The sequence below is a fragment of the Lolium perenne genome, chromosome 7 (genome assembly GCF_019359855.2).
Source record: "Lolium perenne isolate Kyuss_39 chromosome 7, Kyuss_2.0, whole genome shotgun sequence".
NCBI lineage: Eukaryota > Viridiplantae > Streptophyta > Magnoliopsida > Poales > Poaceae > Lolium > Lolium perenne.
Window position 1 is genome coordinate 41,603,153 of NC_067250.2, and position 16,901 is coordinate 41,620,053.

The window sequence follows — 16,901 nt, forward strand, 5'->3', positions numbered from 1 at the left end:
GAGACGCCGCCGCCGCCAATCCCATCTCGGGGGATTCAGGAGATCGTCTCCGGCACCCTGCCGGAGAGGGGAATCATCTCCCGGAGGACTCTTCATCGCCATGATCGCCTCCGGATTGATGTGTGAGTAGTTCACCCCTGGACTATGGGTCCATAGCAGTAGCTAGATGGTTGTCTTCTCCTCATTGTGCTATCATTGTTAGATCTTGTGAGCTGCCTATTGATGTCTACGTTCCCCCTCCTTTCCTGTAGACAGTGTTGGGCCTCCAAGAGCAGAGGTTTGTAGAACAGCAGCAAGTTTTCCCTTAAGTAGATCACCCAAGGTTTATCGAACTCAGGGAGGAAGAGGTCAAAGATATCCCTCTCATGCAACCCTGCAACCACAAAGCAAGAAGTCTCTTGTGTCCCCAACACACCTAATAGGTGCACTAGTTCGGCGAAGAGATAGTGAAATACAGGTGGTATGAATATATATGAGCAGTAGCAACGGTGCCAGAAAATAGCTTGCTGGCGTGTAGTTGATGGTGGTAGTATTGCAGACGATAGTAACGCAGTTGAAACAAGAAACAAGCAGTAGTAACGCAGCAGTAGTAAACAAGTAGCGATAGCAGTATTTAAGAACAAGGCCTAGGGATTACACTTTCACTAGTGGACACTCTCAACATTGATCACATAACAGAATAGATAAATGCATACTCTACACTCTTGTTGGATGATGAACACATTGCGTAGAATTACACGAACCCTCAATGCCGGAGTTAACAAGCTCCACAATAATGCTCATATTTTAGTAACCTTTAGTGTAAGATAGATCAAAAGACTAAACCAAGTACTAGCATAGCATGCACACTGTCACCTTCATGCATATGTAGGAGGAATAGATCACATCAATATTATCATAGCAATAGTTAACTTCGCAATCTACAAGAGATCATGATCATAGCATAAACCAAGTACTAACACGGTGCACACACTGTCACCTTTACACACGTGCAGGAGGAATAAAACTACTTTAATAACTTTGCTAGAGTAGCACATAGATAGTAGTGATACAAAACTCATATGAATCTCAATCATGTAAAGCAGCTCATGAGATTATTGTATTGAGGTACATGGAAGAGAGATGAACCACATAGCTACCGGTACAGCCCCGAGCCTCGATGGAGAACTACTCCCTCCTCATGGGAGCAGCAGCGGTGATAAAGATGGCGGTGGAGATGGCAGCGGTGTCGATGGAGAAGCCTTCCGGGGGCACTTCCCCGCTCCGGCAGCGTGCCGGAACAGAGACTCCTGTCCCCCAGATCTTGGCTTCGCGATGGCGGCGGCTCTGGAAGGTTTCTGTGGGTTTTGTCGAACGCCTCGAGGTTTTTAGGTCAGGGGCTTTATATAGGCGAAGAGGCGGCGCAGGAGGGCTTCTGGGGGGCCCACACCATAGGGCGGCGTGGCCCCCCCTCTGGCCGCGCCAGGGTGTGGTGTGGGGCCCCCAGGGCTCCCCTCTGGCGGCTCTCGGGTGTTCTGGATGGTTCCGGGAAAAATAGGAACCTGGGCGTTGATTTCGTCCGATTCCGAGAATATTTCGTTACTAGGATTTCTGAAACCAAAAACAGCAGAAAACAGGAACTGGCACTTCGGCATCTTGTTAATAGGTTAGTTCCAGAAAATGCACAAATATGACATAAAGTGTGCATAAAACATGTAGATAACATCAATAATGTGGCATGGAACATAAGAAATTATCGATACGTCGGAGACGTATCAGCATCCCCAAGCTTAGTTCTGCTCGTCCCGAGCAGGTAAAACGATAACAAAGATAATTTCTGGAGTGACATGCCATCATAACCTTGATCATACTATTTGTAAAGCATATGTAGTGAATGCAGCGATCAAAACAATATATATGACATGAGTAAACAAGTGAATCATATAGCAAAGACTTTTCATGAATAGCACTTCAAGACAAGCATCAATAAGTCTTGCATAAGAGTTAACTCATAAAGCAATAATTCATAGTAAAAGCATTGAAGCAACACAAAGGAAGATTAAGTTTCAGCGATTGCTTTCAACTTGTAACATGTATATCTCATGGATATTGTCAACATAGAGTAATATAATAAGTGCAATAAGCAAATATGTAGGAATCAATGCACAGTTCACACAAGTGTTTGCTTCTTGAGGTGGAGAGAAATAGGTGAACTGACTCAACATTGAAAGTAAAAGAATGGTCCTCATAGAGGAAAAGCATCGATTGCTATATTTGTGCTAGAGCTTTGATTTTGAAAACATGAAACAATTTTGTCAACGGTAGTAATAAAGCACATGCATCATGTAAATTATATCTTATAAGTTGCAAGCCTCATGCATAGTGTACCAATAGTGCCCGCACCTTGTCCTAATTAGCTTGGACTACCGGATCATCACAATGCACTGTTTTTACCAAGTGTCACAAAGGGGTACCTCTATGCCGCCTGTACAAAGGTCTAAGGAGAAAGCTCGCATTGGATTTCTCGCTATTGATTATTCTTCAACTTAGACATCCATACCGGGACAACATAGACAACAGATAATGGACTCCTCTTTTATGCATAAGCATGTAACAACAATTAATGATTTTCTCATTTGAGATTGAGGATATATGTCCAAAACTGAAACTTCCACCATGGATCATGGCTTTAGTTAGCGGCCCAATGTTCTTCTCTAACAATATGCATACTCAAACCATTTGATTATGATAAATCACTCTTACTTCAGACAAGACGAACATGCATAGCAACTCACATGATATTCAACAAAGAAATAGTTGATGGCGTCCCCAGGAACATGGTTATCGCACAACAAGCAACTTAATAAGAGATAAAGTGCATAAGTACATATTCAATACCACAATAGTTTTTAAGCTATTTGTCCCATGAGCTATATATTGCAAAGATAAAGAATGGAAATTTTAAAGGTAGCACTCAAGCAATTTACTTTGGAATGGCGGAGAAATACCATGTAGTAGGTAGGTATGGTGGACACAAATGGCATAGTGGTTGGCTCAAGAATTTTGGATGCATGAGAAGTATTCCCTCTCGATACAAGGTTTAGGCTAGCAAGGTTATTTGAAACAAACACAAGGATGAAGCGGTGCAGCAAAACTCACATAAAAGACATATTGTAAACATTATAAGACTTTACACCGTCTTCCTTGTTGTTCAAACTCAATACTAGAAATTATCTAGACCTTAGAGAGACCAATTATGCAAACCAAATTTTAGCAAGCTCTATGTATTTCTTCATTAATAAGTGCAAAGTATATGATGCAAGAGCTTAAACATGAGCACAACAATTGCCAAGTATCACATTACCCAAGACATTTATAGCAATTACTACATGTATTCATTTTCCAATTCCAACCATATAACAATTTAACGAAGGAGAAACTTCGCCATGAATACTATGAGCTAAGAACACATGTGTTCATACGAACCAGCGGAGCGTGTCTCTCTCCCACACAAGCATGATGTAATCCAATTTATTCAAACACAAACAAAAATAAAAGCACACAGACGCTCCAAGAAAAAGCACATAAGATGTGATGGAATAAAAATATAGTTTCAGGGGAGGAACCTGATAATGTTGTCGATGAAGAAGGGGATGCCTTGGGCATCCCCAAGCTTAGACGCTTGAGTCTTCTTGATATATGCTGGGGTGAACCACCGGGGCATCCCCAAGCTTAGAGCTTTCACTCTTCTTGATCATAGTATATCATCCTCCTCTCTTGACCCTTGAAAACTTCCTTCACACCAAACTCGAAACAAACTCATTAGAGGGTTAGTGCATAATCAAAAACTCACATGTTCAGAGGTGACACAATCATTCTTAACACTTCTGGACATTGCCTAAAGCTACTGGAAGGTAATGGAACAAAGAAATCCACCCAACACAGCGAAAGAAGCAATGCGAAATAAAAGGCAGAATCTGTCAAAACAGAACAGTCCGTAAAGACGAATTTTAAAAGGGCACCAGACTTGCTCAGATGAAAATGCTCAAATTGAATGAAAGTTGCGTACATATCTGAGGATCACTCACGTAAATTGGCATAATTTTCTGAGTTACCTACAGAGAATTTTGCCCAGATTCGTGACAGCAAGAAAACAGTTTCTGCGCAGTAATCCAAATCTAGTATTGACTTTACTATCAAAGACTTTACTTGGCACAACAAAACACAAAACTAAGATAAGGAGAGGTTGCTACAGTAGTAAACAACTTCCAAGACACAAATATAAAACAAAGTACTGTAGCAAAATAACACATGGGTTATCTCCCAAGAAGTTCTTTTCTTTATAGCCATTAAGATGGGCTCAGCAGTTTTAATGATGCACTCGCAAGAAATAGTAGTTGAAGCAAAAGAGAGCATCAAGAGGCAAATTCAAAACACATTTAAGTCTAACATGCTTCCTATGCATAGGAATCTTGTAAATAAACAAGTTCATGAAAAGCAAAGTAACAAGCATAGGAAGATAAAACAAGTATAGCTTCAAAAATTTCAGCACATAGAGAGGTGTTTTAGTAACATGAAAATTTCTACAACCATATTTTCCTCTCTCATAATAACTTTCAGTAGCATCATGAGTAAACTCAACAATATAACTATCACATAAAGCATTCTTATCATGAGTCTCATGCATAAAATTATTACTCTCCACAGTAGGCGGCACTAAAAGACCAATATCATTATAATCATCATAAATAGGAGGCAAAGTATCATCAAAGAAAATTTTCTCCTCAATGCTTGGGGGACTAAAAAGATCATGCTCATCAAAACCAGCTTCCCCAAGCTTAGAATTTTCCATATCATTAGCAACAATGGTGTTCAAAGCGTTCATACTAATATCATTGCTACTAGCATGCAAATAAGATTCCATGGGTTTTTTAATTTTCGCATTAAACCATTCATGTCTTGACTCAGGAAATAGAATAAAAAGCTCACAGATGTTGTTCATTATGCCTTACTAGTGTAAACAAGAAACAAAAAGTTGCAATTGCAGGATCTAAAGGAAATAGCTTCAAGTACTTACAACGCCGGAAAATAGCTTAGTAGCCGAGATACGGAGTGTGAGTACCTTTTACCTTTCCTCCCCGGCAACGGCGCCAGAAAATTAGCTTGATGTCTACGTTCCCCTTCCTTTCCTGTAGACAGTGTTGGGCCTCCAAGAGCAGAGGTTTGTAGAACAGCAGCAAGTTTTCCCTTAAGTAGATCACCCAAGGTTTATCGAACTCAGGGAGGAAGAGGTCAAAGATATCCCTCTCATGCAACCCTGCAACCACAAAGCAAGAAGTCTCTTGTGTCCCCAACACACCTAATAGGTGCACTAGTTCGGCGAAGAGATAGTGAAATACAGGTGGTATGAATATATATGAGCAGTAGCAACGGTGCCAGAAAATAGCTTGCTGGCGTGTAGTTGATGGTGGTAGTATTGCAGCAGTAGTAACGCAGTGAAACAGTAAACAAGCAGTAGTAACGCAGCAGTAGTAAACAAGTAGCGATAGCAGTATTTAAGAACAAGGCCTAGGGATTACACTTTCACTAGTGGACACTCTCAACATTGATCACATAACAGAATAGATAAATGCATACTCTACACTCTTGTTGGATGATGAACACATTGCGTAGGATTACACGAACCCTCAATGCCGGAGTTAACAAGCTCCACAATAATGCTCATATTTTAGTAACCTTTAGTGTAAGATAGATCAAAAGACTAAACCAAGTACTAGCATAGCATGCACACTGTCACCTTCATGCATATGTAGGAGGAATAGATCACATCAATATTATCATAGCAATAGTTAACTTCGCAATCTACAAGAGATCATGATCATAGCATAAACCAAGTACTAACACGGTGCACACACTGTCACCTTTACACACGTGCAGGAGGAATAAAACTACTTTAATAACTTTGCTAGAGTAGCACATAGATAGTAGTGATACAAAACTCATATGAATCTCAATCATGTAAAGCAGCTCATGAGATTATTGTATTGAGGTACATGGAAGAGAGATGAACCACATAGCTACCGGTACAGCCCCGAGCCTCGATGGAGAACTACTCCCTCCTCATGGGAGCAGCAGCGGTGATAAAGATGGCGGTGGAGATGGCAGCGGTGTCGATGGAGAAGCCTTCCGGGGGCACTTCCCCGCTCCGGCAGCGTGCCGGAACAGAGACTCCTGTCCCCCAAATCTTGGCTTCGCGATGGCGGCGGCTCTGGAAGGTTTCTGTGGGTTTCGTCGAACGCCTCGAGGTTTTTAGGTCAGGGGCTTTATATAGGCGAAGAGGCGGCGCAGGAGGGCTTCTGGGGGGCCCACACCATAGGGCGGCGCGGCCCCCCTCTGGCCGCGCCAGGGTGTGGTGTGGGGCCCCCAGGGCTCCCCTCTGGCGGCTCTCGGGTGTTCTGGATGGTTCCGGGAAAAATAGGAACCTGGGCGTTGATTTCGTCCGATTCCGAGAATATTTCGTTACTAGGATTTCTGAAACCAAAAACAGCAGAAAACAGGAACTGGCACTTCGGCATCTTGTTAATAGGTTAGTTCCAGAAAATGCACAAATATGACATAAAGTGTGCATAAAACATGTAGATAACATCAATAATGTGGCATGGAACATAAGAAATTATCGATACGTCGGAGACGTATCACCTATCATGATCAAGATCATCTATTTGTAATGCTACATGTTGTGTTTGTTGGGATCCGATGAATATGGAATACTATGTCAAGTTGATTATCAATCTATCATATATTTGTTGTTTATGATCTTGCATGCTCTCCGTTGCTAGTAGAGGCTCTGGCCAAGTTGATACTTGTAACTCCAAGAGGGAGTATTTATGCTCGATAGTGGGTTCATGCCTCCATTAAATCTGGGACAGTGACAGAAAGTTCTAAGGTTGTGGATGTGCTATTGCCACTAGGGATAAAACATCAATGCTTTGTCTAAGGATATTTGTGTTGATTACATTACGCACCATACTTAATGCAATTGTCTGTTTTTTGCAACTTAATACTGGAAGGGGTGCGGATGCTAACCCGAAGGTGGAGTTTTTAGGCATAGATGCATGCTGGATAGCGGTCTATGTACTTTGTCGTAATGCCCAATTGAATCTCACTGTACTCATCATGATATGTATGTGCATTGTTATGCTCTCTCTATTTGTCAATTGCCCAACTGTAATTTGTTCACCCAACATGCTATTTCTTATTGGAGAGACACCACTAGTGAACTGTGGACCCCGGTCCATTCTTTTACATCTGAATACAATCTACTGCAAACATTGTTCTTTACTGTTTTTCGCAAACAAACATCATTTTCCACACCATACATTTAATCCTTTGTTTACAGCAAGCCGATGAGATTGACAACCTCACTGTTAAGTTGGGGCAAAGTATTTTGATTGTGTTGTCCAAGTTCCACGTTGGCGCCGGAATCACTGGTGTTGCGCCACACTACACTCCTTCACCAACAACCTTCACGTGGCCTTCATCTCCTACTGGTTCGATAAACCTTGGTTTCTTACTGAGGGAAAACTTGCTGCTGTACACATCATACCTTCCTCTTGGAGTTCCCAACGGACGAGTGCTTTACCGTCACAAGGAAGCTACTTTCTGGTGTCGTTGCAATCCAACTCCCACGTCAGCACAGACCATCTTAACGAGGTCAACAATGGAAGAGAAACTCACATCACTAGACACTGCCACTGTTGAAGCAGAGTGGCTTCGTGAGCTCTTGATGGACTTACCTGTGGTTGAGAAACCAATACCCACTATTCCTATAACCTGTGATAATCAAACTGTGATCATCAAAGTAAACAGTTCTAAGGATAATATGAAATCATCAAGGCATGTGAAGAGGAGATTGAAATCTATCAGGAAAATGAGGAACTCCGGAGTTATTGTGTTGGATTATATCCAAACATCTAGAAACTTGGCAGATCCTTTCACAAAGGGTCTATCACGAAATGTGATAGAGAATGCATCGAGGGAGATGGGACTGAGACCCACACTATGAGTTGCCTACAGTGGTAACCCACTCTATGTGATCGGAGATCCCGTGAATTAGAGCTGGGAGACAAGATGTTAGTCTGCTGGGAGGAGAGTATCCCTATAATGATTTTATCCTCTCCGTGAAGATGCAATACTCTCCTGATCTGCATGGCAGGTTGATATTTATCTTAATGTGCTCTAGGTGGCTTATTCAAGCAATGTTGTCCTGCAGAATATTTTCTGAAGAACACACCTATATGAGTCTGATTGTTGAACATCACAATCTATGAGAGTTGGGGGCTCTCTAATAAACTCATGAAAGGCACTGGAGTATGACGTATAAGCTCCACACCGCGAGGAAGCCTCGCGGCAGCCCTGTATCGGTTTAGGCTTTGTGTGAAGCTAGTTCGCAGAAAACTTGTAGTTCAAGACGTAGTCCACTATTCAAGTTGCAAACTAGTGTAATATGAAGTTCTTCGTGGAAGTTAAACTTAACAGTCTCCACCGTGCACCGGTATATAAAACAATGATTCTGGAATAATGGCATTAGATGTGCCAATGAGACTTTGCGGGGGATTGCTGGAATTTTGCCTTGGACCTTAGCCCATGTTCCAATACAAATTCTGAAATTCTCTTGGTCCATGTGGGAATGGAAAGGGGTGGGACTAAAGTTTAGTCCCACATTGCTAATTGGGAGAGAGTTAGAGTGGTATATAAGGTGGGTTGTTCTAGTCCTAGTGAGTGAGTGAGAAGAGAGAGAGCCCTCGCGCACTCCTCCTCCGCCGCCGCTTGCCTCGTCACGCACGCACGTCACTACGCACCGCGGGTTGCGAGAATCTCGCCGAGCTTATCTTTTTGCTGTTTGGAAAATTAATAATCAATTACGAGTCATTAATGGATGTTAACACAGCCGTTTTTGTTCCGATTTTTTTGGATCGTGGACTCGTACGTGGGCTGCGTCCCGCAAACCCTAGCCTGAATGAGACACCATATGCGACCGCCTCTTCCAGTTCATTGCGTCGCCGCCTTCGTATTCCTCATCCCGTCCTTTGGCGTGCACCGAGCAGCGGGACAGTAGGCCTCTGGAACCCTGCCTCTCGTAGACCTGTACGGGTGAGGGGCAATCAGGTTTTTGGGGAGCGCTTACGCACGACATCGTCCGACGATGACTTCCCAAACGACGACTTCTTCCTAGACATCGACAACCTCTTCGGCAACCTCAACATGGGCGACAACCAGGATGCTGCTGCCGCCAACATCGCCGATGATGCTGCTGCTGGCGCCAACGCCGGACGGTACATGTTTCTATCCTCCTCGTTTCAGATCTTACTAGAGTTCCCAGCACTGCTGTTTGGAGTAGATGCGATAGGTTTATCTTGTTTGGATGCTATATGTTCATCTACTCTGTTGATCTGCATGATTAGTTCATCTGTTGTTTATGTAGTTATGATTTATCAACTGCTAGTTCGGATTAATTCATATGATAATTTGCTTACATATTCAACAATCGACGACGTCGTGAACGACGACTTATTCTTGGATATCGACAACCTCTTCGGTAACCTCAACATGGGCGACAACCAGGATGCTGCTGCCGCCAACATCGCCGATGTTGCTGCTGCTGCCGCCAACGCTAGACGGTACACGTTTCTATCCTCCTCATTTCAGATCTTACTAGGGTTTCTAGTACTGCTGTTTGGAGTAGATGCAATAGATTTATCTTGTCTGGATACTATATGTTCATCTACTTTATTGATCTGCATGATTAGTTCATCTGTTGTTTATGTAGTCATGATTTATCAACTGTTAGTTCGGATTAATTCATATGATAATTTGCTTACATATTCAACACCTTCCCCCCATCGCCGCCCTCGTCCTCGACCTCTTCTGCGTCGATGCCCTCGACGCCACCTCCCAGATCGGCGCGCCGGCCTACTTCTACTACACCTCCTGCGCCGGCGGCCTTGCGGCCTCCCTCCACCTCCCCCGCTACTTCGCCACGACAGAGAGGAGCTTGAAGGACATGGGCAGGGCGCTCCTCTGCTTCCCGCCTTCCCCAGCGTCCCACCGATCCCGGCGTCGGTCGGACATGCCGAACAGCGTTCTGGACCGCGCGAGCCGACCCTGTGCCGCTCGGATCGGGCACTACGTGCGCATCCCGGAGGCGCGGGGCGTGCTGGTCAACACCTACGAGTGGCTGGAGGCGAGGGCCGTCAGGGCCTCAGGGAGGGCACCTGCATCCCAGACCGCCCGACGACGGCCATGCTGCCGGTGTACTGCATCGGAACGCTGATCGTGAAGCCCGAGGCAGCGGCGGCGGCACAACACGCGTGTCTGTCGTGGCTAGACGCGCAGCCGGCGAGGAGCGTGGCGTTTCTCTGCTTCGGCAGCATGGGGGCGGTGTTGGCGGCGCAGCTGACGGAGATAGCGCGCGGGCTCGAGGGTTCAGGGCATCGTTTCCTGTGGGTCGTGCTTACCCCACCCGACGAGGACGCGGCCAAATTCTTGTTGTCGCGTCCGGAGCCAGACCTTGACGCGCTCCTCCCGGAGGGGTTCTCGGAGAGGACGTGAGACATGGGGCTGGTGCTCAAGACGTGGGCGCCGTAGGTGGAGGTGTTGCGGCACGCTGCCACCGGCGCGTTCATTACGCACTGTGGATGGAACTCCGTCCTGGAAGCGGGGTCGGCCGAGACACCGATGATATGCTGGCCGCAGTACGCGGAGCAGAGGCTGAACAAGGTGTTCGTTGTGGACGAGATGAAGGTCGGCGTGGTGATGGAGGGGTACGACGGCGACCTGGTGAAGGCCGAGGAGGTGGAGAGGAAGGTGAGGCTTGTGATGGAGTCGGAGGAAGGCGAGAAGCTCAGGGAGAGGCTGGCATTGGCCAAGGAGAAGGCCGTGGAAGCCCTGGCTGACGGCGCGCAGGTCGTCGCAGATGGCGTTCACCGACTTCTTGCAGGATTTGAAGCTCTCCAAGTGATCAATGAAAGCACACAAGATAGCGATGACGTTGGTCGTCTAGCAGTGATTCCCTCTGAACTGTGAACTATCATCCCTTTCCATGTTGCAGGAGCTGGTGATTATTGTCCTGTGAAGATTAGCTGCTTCAGCAACTGTAGTCTTGAATCATGTATTCCAACGCAACTAAGCAAGACATGCCATATCGAAAGTGAGGCTTTCATCAGTTAGATTGTTGGATCACAATAATATGAGAGACAACAACGCAATGGAATATGACAACAAATTTTTAGGAAAAAATATATCTTAAAAAATAGACTCTTTGCCAGGCACTAACCAAGAATGGAGAATCACATTTCTAGCAGGGGTTAATGGAGGTTAAAAATTTCTTTTGGCAACATTGCAGGGTTCAAGTTGGGGATGGAGCTAGAACAAGCTTTTAGGAGGATCAATGGATAGGTCCTTCCTGTCTAGTAAAAATCTTCCCAAGACTGTTCTTAGTCTCTATGAACAGAAATGTCACAATACATGAAGTCTTGGATGCAGGTGTAGAAGCACTTAGGTTTAGAAGAGCAATGGTTGGAGGGCTTAGAGAACAATGGAATGATTTAAAAAAGCTGCTGGAAAGGGTTAACTTAATTAATAAACCTAACAAGTTGATCTGGAAATTAACAAATTCAGGGAAATTTTCAGTTAAATCCTTATATCTAGCAATGCAATGCAATGCAATGAGGTGATCCCCTACAGATTTATGTGAAAAGTTAAGATACCCCGTAGAATTAAGACTCTCTTGTGGTTAATGCTGAAAAAAGCATACTAACAAGAGATGTGTTGTTGCAAAGGGGAGGTAAATGTGAGAAGAAGTGTTTATTTTGTGGAAGTAATGAATCTATTAACCATCTCCTTTTCAAATGTTTTCTTGCTAGATACATTTGGAATGTGGCCAGCTGCACTTTTGATTTTAATTTCCAATTTGAATCTGTTGATCATTGCATCTCCAATTGGTTGAAAGGGTTTGGGAGAAAGAAAATGAAAATCCTTGCTGTAGGAATAGCTGCTGTAATTTGGAGCATTTGGAAAACAAGGAACTTAGCATGTTTTGAGAAAAAATGGCCTGATGAACCTTATGTTGTAATTCTAAAAACCTGTTACTATATTAACTGTTGAAGTTTGCTGCAGGTGAAGGAGGACGCTAAGGGTCTGCTGGAATTCTGTGCAAAGGTGCTGGAAAGAGTGGCAATGGAAGTGTTTGGGTCAATGAGAAGTTGGATTTCATGGACGCCGAGACTGTCGATGTAGGAAGAATAAAATGAGAAGGAAAAAGAAAGGAAGACTGACAACAGGGAGGGGGAAAAGTATTGAAGGATGCAATCTGGTGCGGAAAATTGTTGATCCTCGTGGGAGGAGGTGGAAGTTAGCAACAATGGAGTCTTTCTCCTTCTTGGCCTCAGTTTTTCTTCACCGCAAACTTCCTTTCTTTTCGCTTTAGCCTGTTTGAGAACTGTTGTTTGTGGGAAAACTTGTCTGTAGTATGTACGCTGGTTTCCTTAATGAAATTGGGGGTGACTCCCTTTTATCTATGAAAAAAAAAGCAACGCAATGCATAAATGAAGGATTGGCAGTACAGTTGACCTCGATATTTAGCACGTGCTGACAGAGATGCCCACCTTGATGAAGTGCGAGCCTTAATGCCGCCGAAATGCACAAGGCTTTCAGCATGTTGTTCTGACATCTGATTGCCTATTTATCATCCAGCGCCTTTCTTCTCAATCTCAGGATCGGTCTCTGTTGGGGTCGGTAGTGCAGGATATCAAGATCCTAGCAAGGGGTTTTGGTTCTTGCAGTTTCAAGCATGTCAGTCGGAAGTCGAATGTCGTCGCACACCGTTTAGCTCTTCTTCGGAACACTCTTCTTTTTCAGCATTGGTAGGCCGACGAGCTGGAGTCGCCGTCGTACGTGGTGTGATGGACAAGTGGAGTGCAGCAGTCCACTACTCCACTCCGTCCATATGCATGTAAGCTGAAGGAAAAATATGGATCTCGATTTCAGTCCCAAGTCTCATTCGAACCAGGATAGCTAGGTTTCTCTCTCATAGGTACGTCGCGCTCACTTTGATCACTTATCAGCAACATCGCAAATAGTACTACGTACGTTCGTTCCTAGCTTGATCGTCAAGCCAGGCAGCAAGCCACTGTCGAGCTCTAGAGTTTTTCAAAGACAGCAACTCACCATCACTGTCTGTCGAAAACTCATGCATCCTGTGATCTCCAACGCCAGCCAGGGATAGCAGTCTGTTCGGTCACGTAGAACTTGTGATCGGTGGAGAAAAAGCAATTTGAAGTTATACTCCATAATTCAACCTAGTAATGTCACTAATCTTGCACACCTCCATGAGGACTGAAGAAGCTTAATTAAGACGACGGCATACTGTATTATCTATGGATGATTAAAAATCTCTGAAGATAGGTCGGCAGAACTGGAAGTAGATGTTCTTGATACTGACCAGATGCATGCATGGCAGAAACAAAATCAAGTCGTTGGACTCAGTAACCACTCACTATGGCCATCGATCTCGTATCTACTAATACAAGTTACTAAGGTGTTGTACTACCACTACTAGATACAGCATCGATCGATCACCTCTTCTGTTGATCCACTAGACTTAGCTATCCTTGAGACCTTGACCGCCGATCCAACAATCCATGCGGCCAAACAGATACGCCATTGATTTCTTCTCACACGGGCACCGTCCTGGCGTGCGCCGGCGCGGCTGAGGTCTCGTCATCATTCTCGCCGGAGAGCTCCTCGAGCGAGATGCCATTGGACTCGGGTGCGAGGAACGTGAACCCCATGCCCAGAAAGTTGCACGCCGCGAGAATGAACAACGAGTTCCTCACCCCGATCCCGGCCTTGTACCCATGATCCACCAGCTTCGCGTCCTGGTTCTGCGCGAGGTACAGGAACCCGAACGAGCCGACGATGGCGCCGAGCTTGCCCGCGGCCGCCGAGATGCCGTGGCAGGTCGACCGGAGCCTCGCCGGAAAGATCTCGGCGGGCACGATGAATGTGGTGGAGTTGGGCCCGAAGTTGGCAAAGAAGAAGGTGAGCCCGTAGAGCACAACGAACCCGACGTGGTTGCCGGGGGTCGTCCAGTGGTGGTACGGGAAGGCGAGGCCGAGCATGAAGACGGCCATGAAGAAGAAGCCGCATAGCTGGATCCAGAACCGCCCGATGCGATCGATGAGGAATACCGTGAACCAGTACCCTGGCACCGTGCCGCAGAGCGCGATGAGCGTCTGCGCGCGCGCGATGCGGTGGACCTCCTCCAGGGCGCTCATGGTCTTGGCCTTGGGGATCCAGTGGATCGCCGTGAAGATGTCTTTTTGGAAGAGGTTCTGCGAGTAGAAGGCGATGTCGAGGAGGAACCAGCAGGTGGCGGTGCCGAGGAGGTGGAGCCCGTGGCGGCGCAGGAACTCGCCGGAGAAGAGGCCGAACGAGTTTCGATCTCCGTCGGATGGGGCGGGGTCCTTGGAGTCGTCGGCGATGTCGACCTGGAGGACCTTCGACATGTCGGCGGCGGCCTGCTTGGCGTTCTTGGCGACGAGCGCGGTGTATCGCGCCGTCTCGGGCATCTTCATCCGCCAGTAGTAGGTGAGCAGTGCGGGGATGGCGCCGAACATGAGGATGACGCGCCACACGTAGTCGGCCTGCGGCGGCGTGGACGCCACGGCCCCGTCCTGGTACGCCGGCGCGTCGAAGGCGGCGCGGAAGGCGGCGGACACCACGAGCGTCACCACGCCGCCCGTCAGGATCCCGAACCCCTGCATGGCGAAGACGGCGGCGATGAAGGCGCCCCTCGTCTTCTTGTTGGCGTACTCGGACATGATCGTGGCGGAGAGCGGGTAGTCGCCGCCGATGCCGAAGCCGAGCCAGAACCTGAAGAAGCAGAGCGTGGCCATGACGCTGGCCGGCGTGGACCCGAAGGAGAGGCCGGAGGCGAGGGAGCAGAGCACCATGCACATGAGCGTCATCCCGTAGACGCGCTTGCGGCCCATGCGGTCGCCGAGCCAGCCGAAGAAGAGCTGGCCGGACAGCGTGCCGCAGAAGGCGACACCGTTGACGGCAGCGGCGACGTTGGGCGGGAGCGAGCCTGGATCGGACGCGCCGGCGCGGTAGTAGTAGACGCGGCCGAGGAGCTTGGTGACGAGGGAGATGCAGAAGAGGTCGTAGGCGTCGGTGAAGAAGCCCATCCCCGCGATGACGATCGCCGTGAAGTGGTACCACTGCGTCTTGGCGGCGTCCAGCGCCGACAGCACCTCCAGCTGCTCCCGCGCCATGGCCTCCCGCCCGTTCGCCCGTAGATTGATCTCGTTTGATTCTGTTTAGTTAGCCCGATTGATAGACCCGTGAGTGCCGGTAGGATAGCATAAATAGGGGATTGGTTGTTGACTGGTGCGAACGTACGCTAGGCAACCGTATGGTTGTGGGACTGTTGAGAATAAACCATTGTGGTTTGTTTCGATTCTCTTTTACTCTTGTAAAAGAATATGATATTCTGAGAGAATATTCTTTTACACTCGTATTTTGGTATTCTCTCCCATGCAATTCAGAGTTTGTTACGTCTACCATACTTCCTATTCAATCACGTAATTATTTATACTAGATTTACTTGTGCGCCTTGGCGCACGATCCCATGGAGTTCTTGCCAATGTACATTTTATATAACGGCATATTTTTTTTACTAAAACAATATTTTTGAGAATTACAAAAACTCCAAAATTAACAAACCACGGTCTTGGCATTTGTACAAATCGATGATAAAACCCTATTTCAAAATCAGCATATTCATAAAGAATCAGGTAACATGTGTCTAATTTTATCTTGATTGTAGCTTTTTTGCTAATATGTACAATACTGGCACAAATAGTCACATATTACTTAAAGGAAATGTAGTACAGATTCAGTTTGTTATTATATTTAAGAATCGAAATCTACATTTGTTGTTGGAAATGAACTTGCAGGAATTCAAGGCTCCTGAAGACAACGCTTGCATATGCATTTCCAAGCTAACACCTGATAATTAATTGCTCATGCGCTTTACTGCCACCTTCGATGATCTGGTCCTTGATTAATCCCACCGCAATACATCAAGAGAGGAGCTGATTTCAGAACTGCGAAGTGATTGAAAATATATCATGTCTGCACACATCAGAGAGGATTCAAATAAAAAGGCGTACAATCTAATAACAGATGGGGAGAAAGCACATACTCATGAATGAACCAATTAACTTATATTCAGCGTTTTTAGTTTGGAAGTGAAATGGGCAAATGATCCTATCCTAAAACCTGAAGCGCCATAACTACATCTTGCCATCCATAAAGTACAGTTCAACTTGATACCAATATCAATTTCACCAGATCAGTAGCCATGGACTTGAAATAGGGAACCCTTGGATATTTAGTGGGTCAAGAGGATTTTCTCAACGTCTGGGACACAAATCATACTTGCTGTCATGGACAAACAATGACCCAATAAAAAGGAAAAACAATTTCCTGAAGTGATAAGTATAAGAAAAAGAGAAGAAAGATAGTGCACCAAATTTGAATATACATTTTTAAGTTTCTTCATACAGTATCCAAGCAGAAGTACAATCATACATTCCAGGTTCCATTTCCTGAACATGTACATGTTGCTCGAGTTATTCCTTAACCGAACAATGTGACAATACAAAATAAATTTGAGAAGAAACCAAACTATGTAGAGCAAAGAAAAACGTAGGGGGTCAATAGGATGACCTAAGCAGTATTTACATTTCTAAGCAAAAACGTAGGGGGTCAAAAGGGCAGCAGTATTTTATAATAGGTAGATGGTCATAACTACATCATGTCTATTGTATCTTAGTATTACTTGAGATCCAACATAG

The 16,901-nt window shown here is 45.7% G+C and overlaps 1 protein-coding gene and 1 pseudogene across 1 annotated transcript; one reads left to right on the plus strand and one right to left on the minus strand.

Annotated features, from left to right (window-relative positions):
* The first annotated feature begins 9,243 nt into the window (after positions 1-9,243).
* On the plus strand, positions 9,244-12,276 carry LOC127316094 (UDP-glycosyltransferase 88F5-like; annotated as a pseudogene).
* Positions 12,277-13,388: 1,112 nt separating this feature from the next.
* Positions 13,389-15,606, minus strand: LOC127317726 (probable inorganic phosphate transporter 1-4). The gene has a single exon (XM_051348322.2). It carries the CDS (start codon positions 15,312-15,314, stop codon positions 13,713-13,715), a length of 1,602 nt encoding a protein of 533 aa, XP_051204282.1. The 5' UTR covers positions 15,315-15,606; the 3' UTR covers positions 13,389-13,712.
* Positions 15,607-16,901: the final 1,295 nt, after the last annotated feature.

What these genes read in the sequence shown, in the direction of transcription:
- LOC127317726 (XM_051348322.2), bottom strand. Translation starts at nt 15,314, where the DNA reads ATGGCGCGGGAGCAGCTGGAGGTGCTGTCGGCGCTGGACGCCGCCAAG.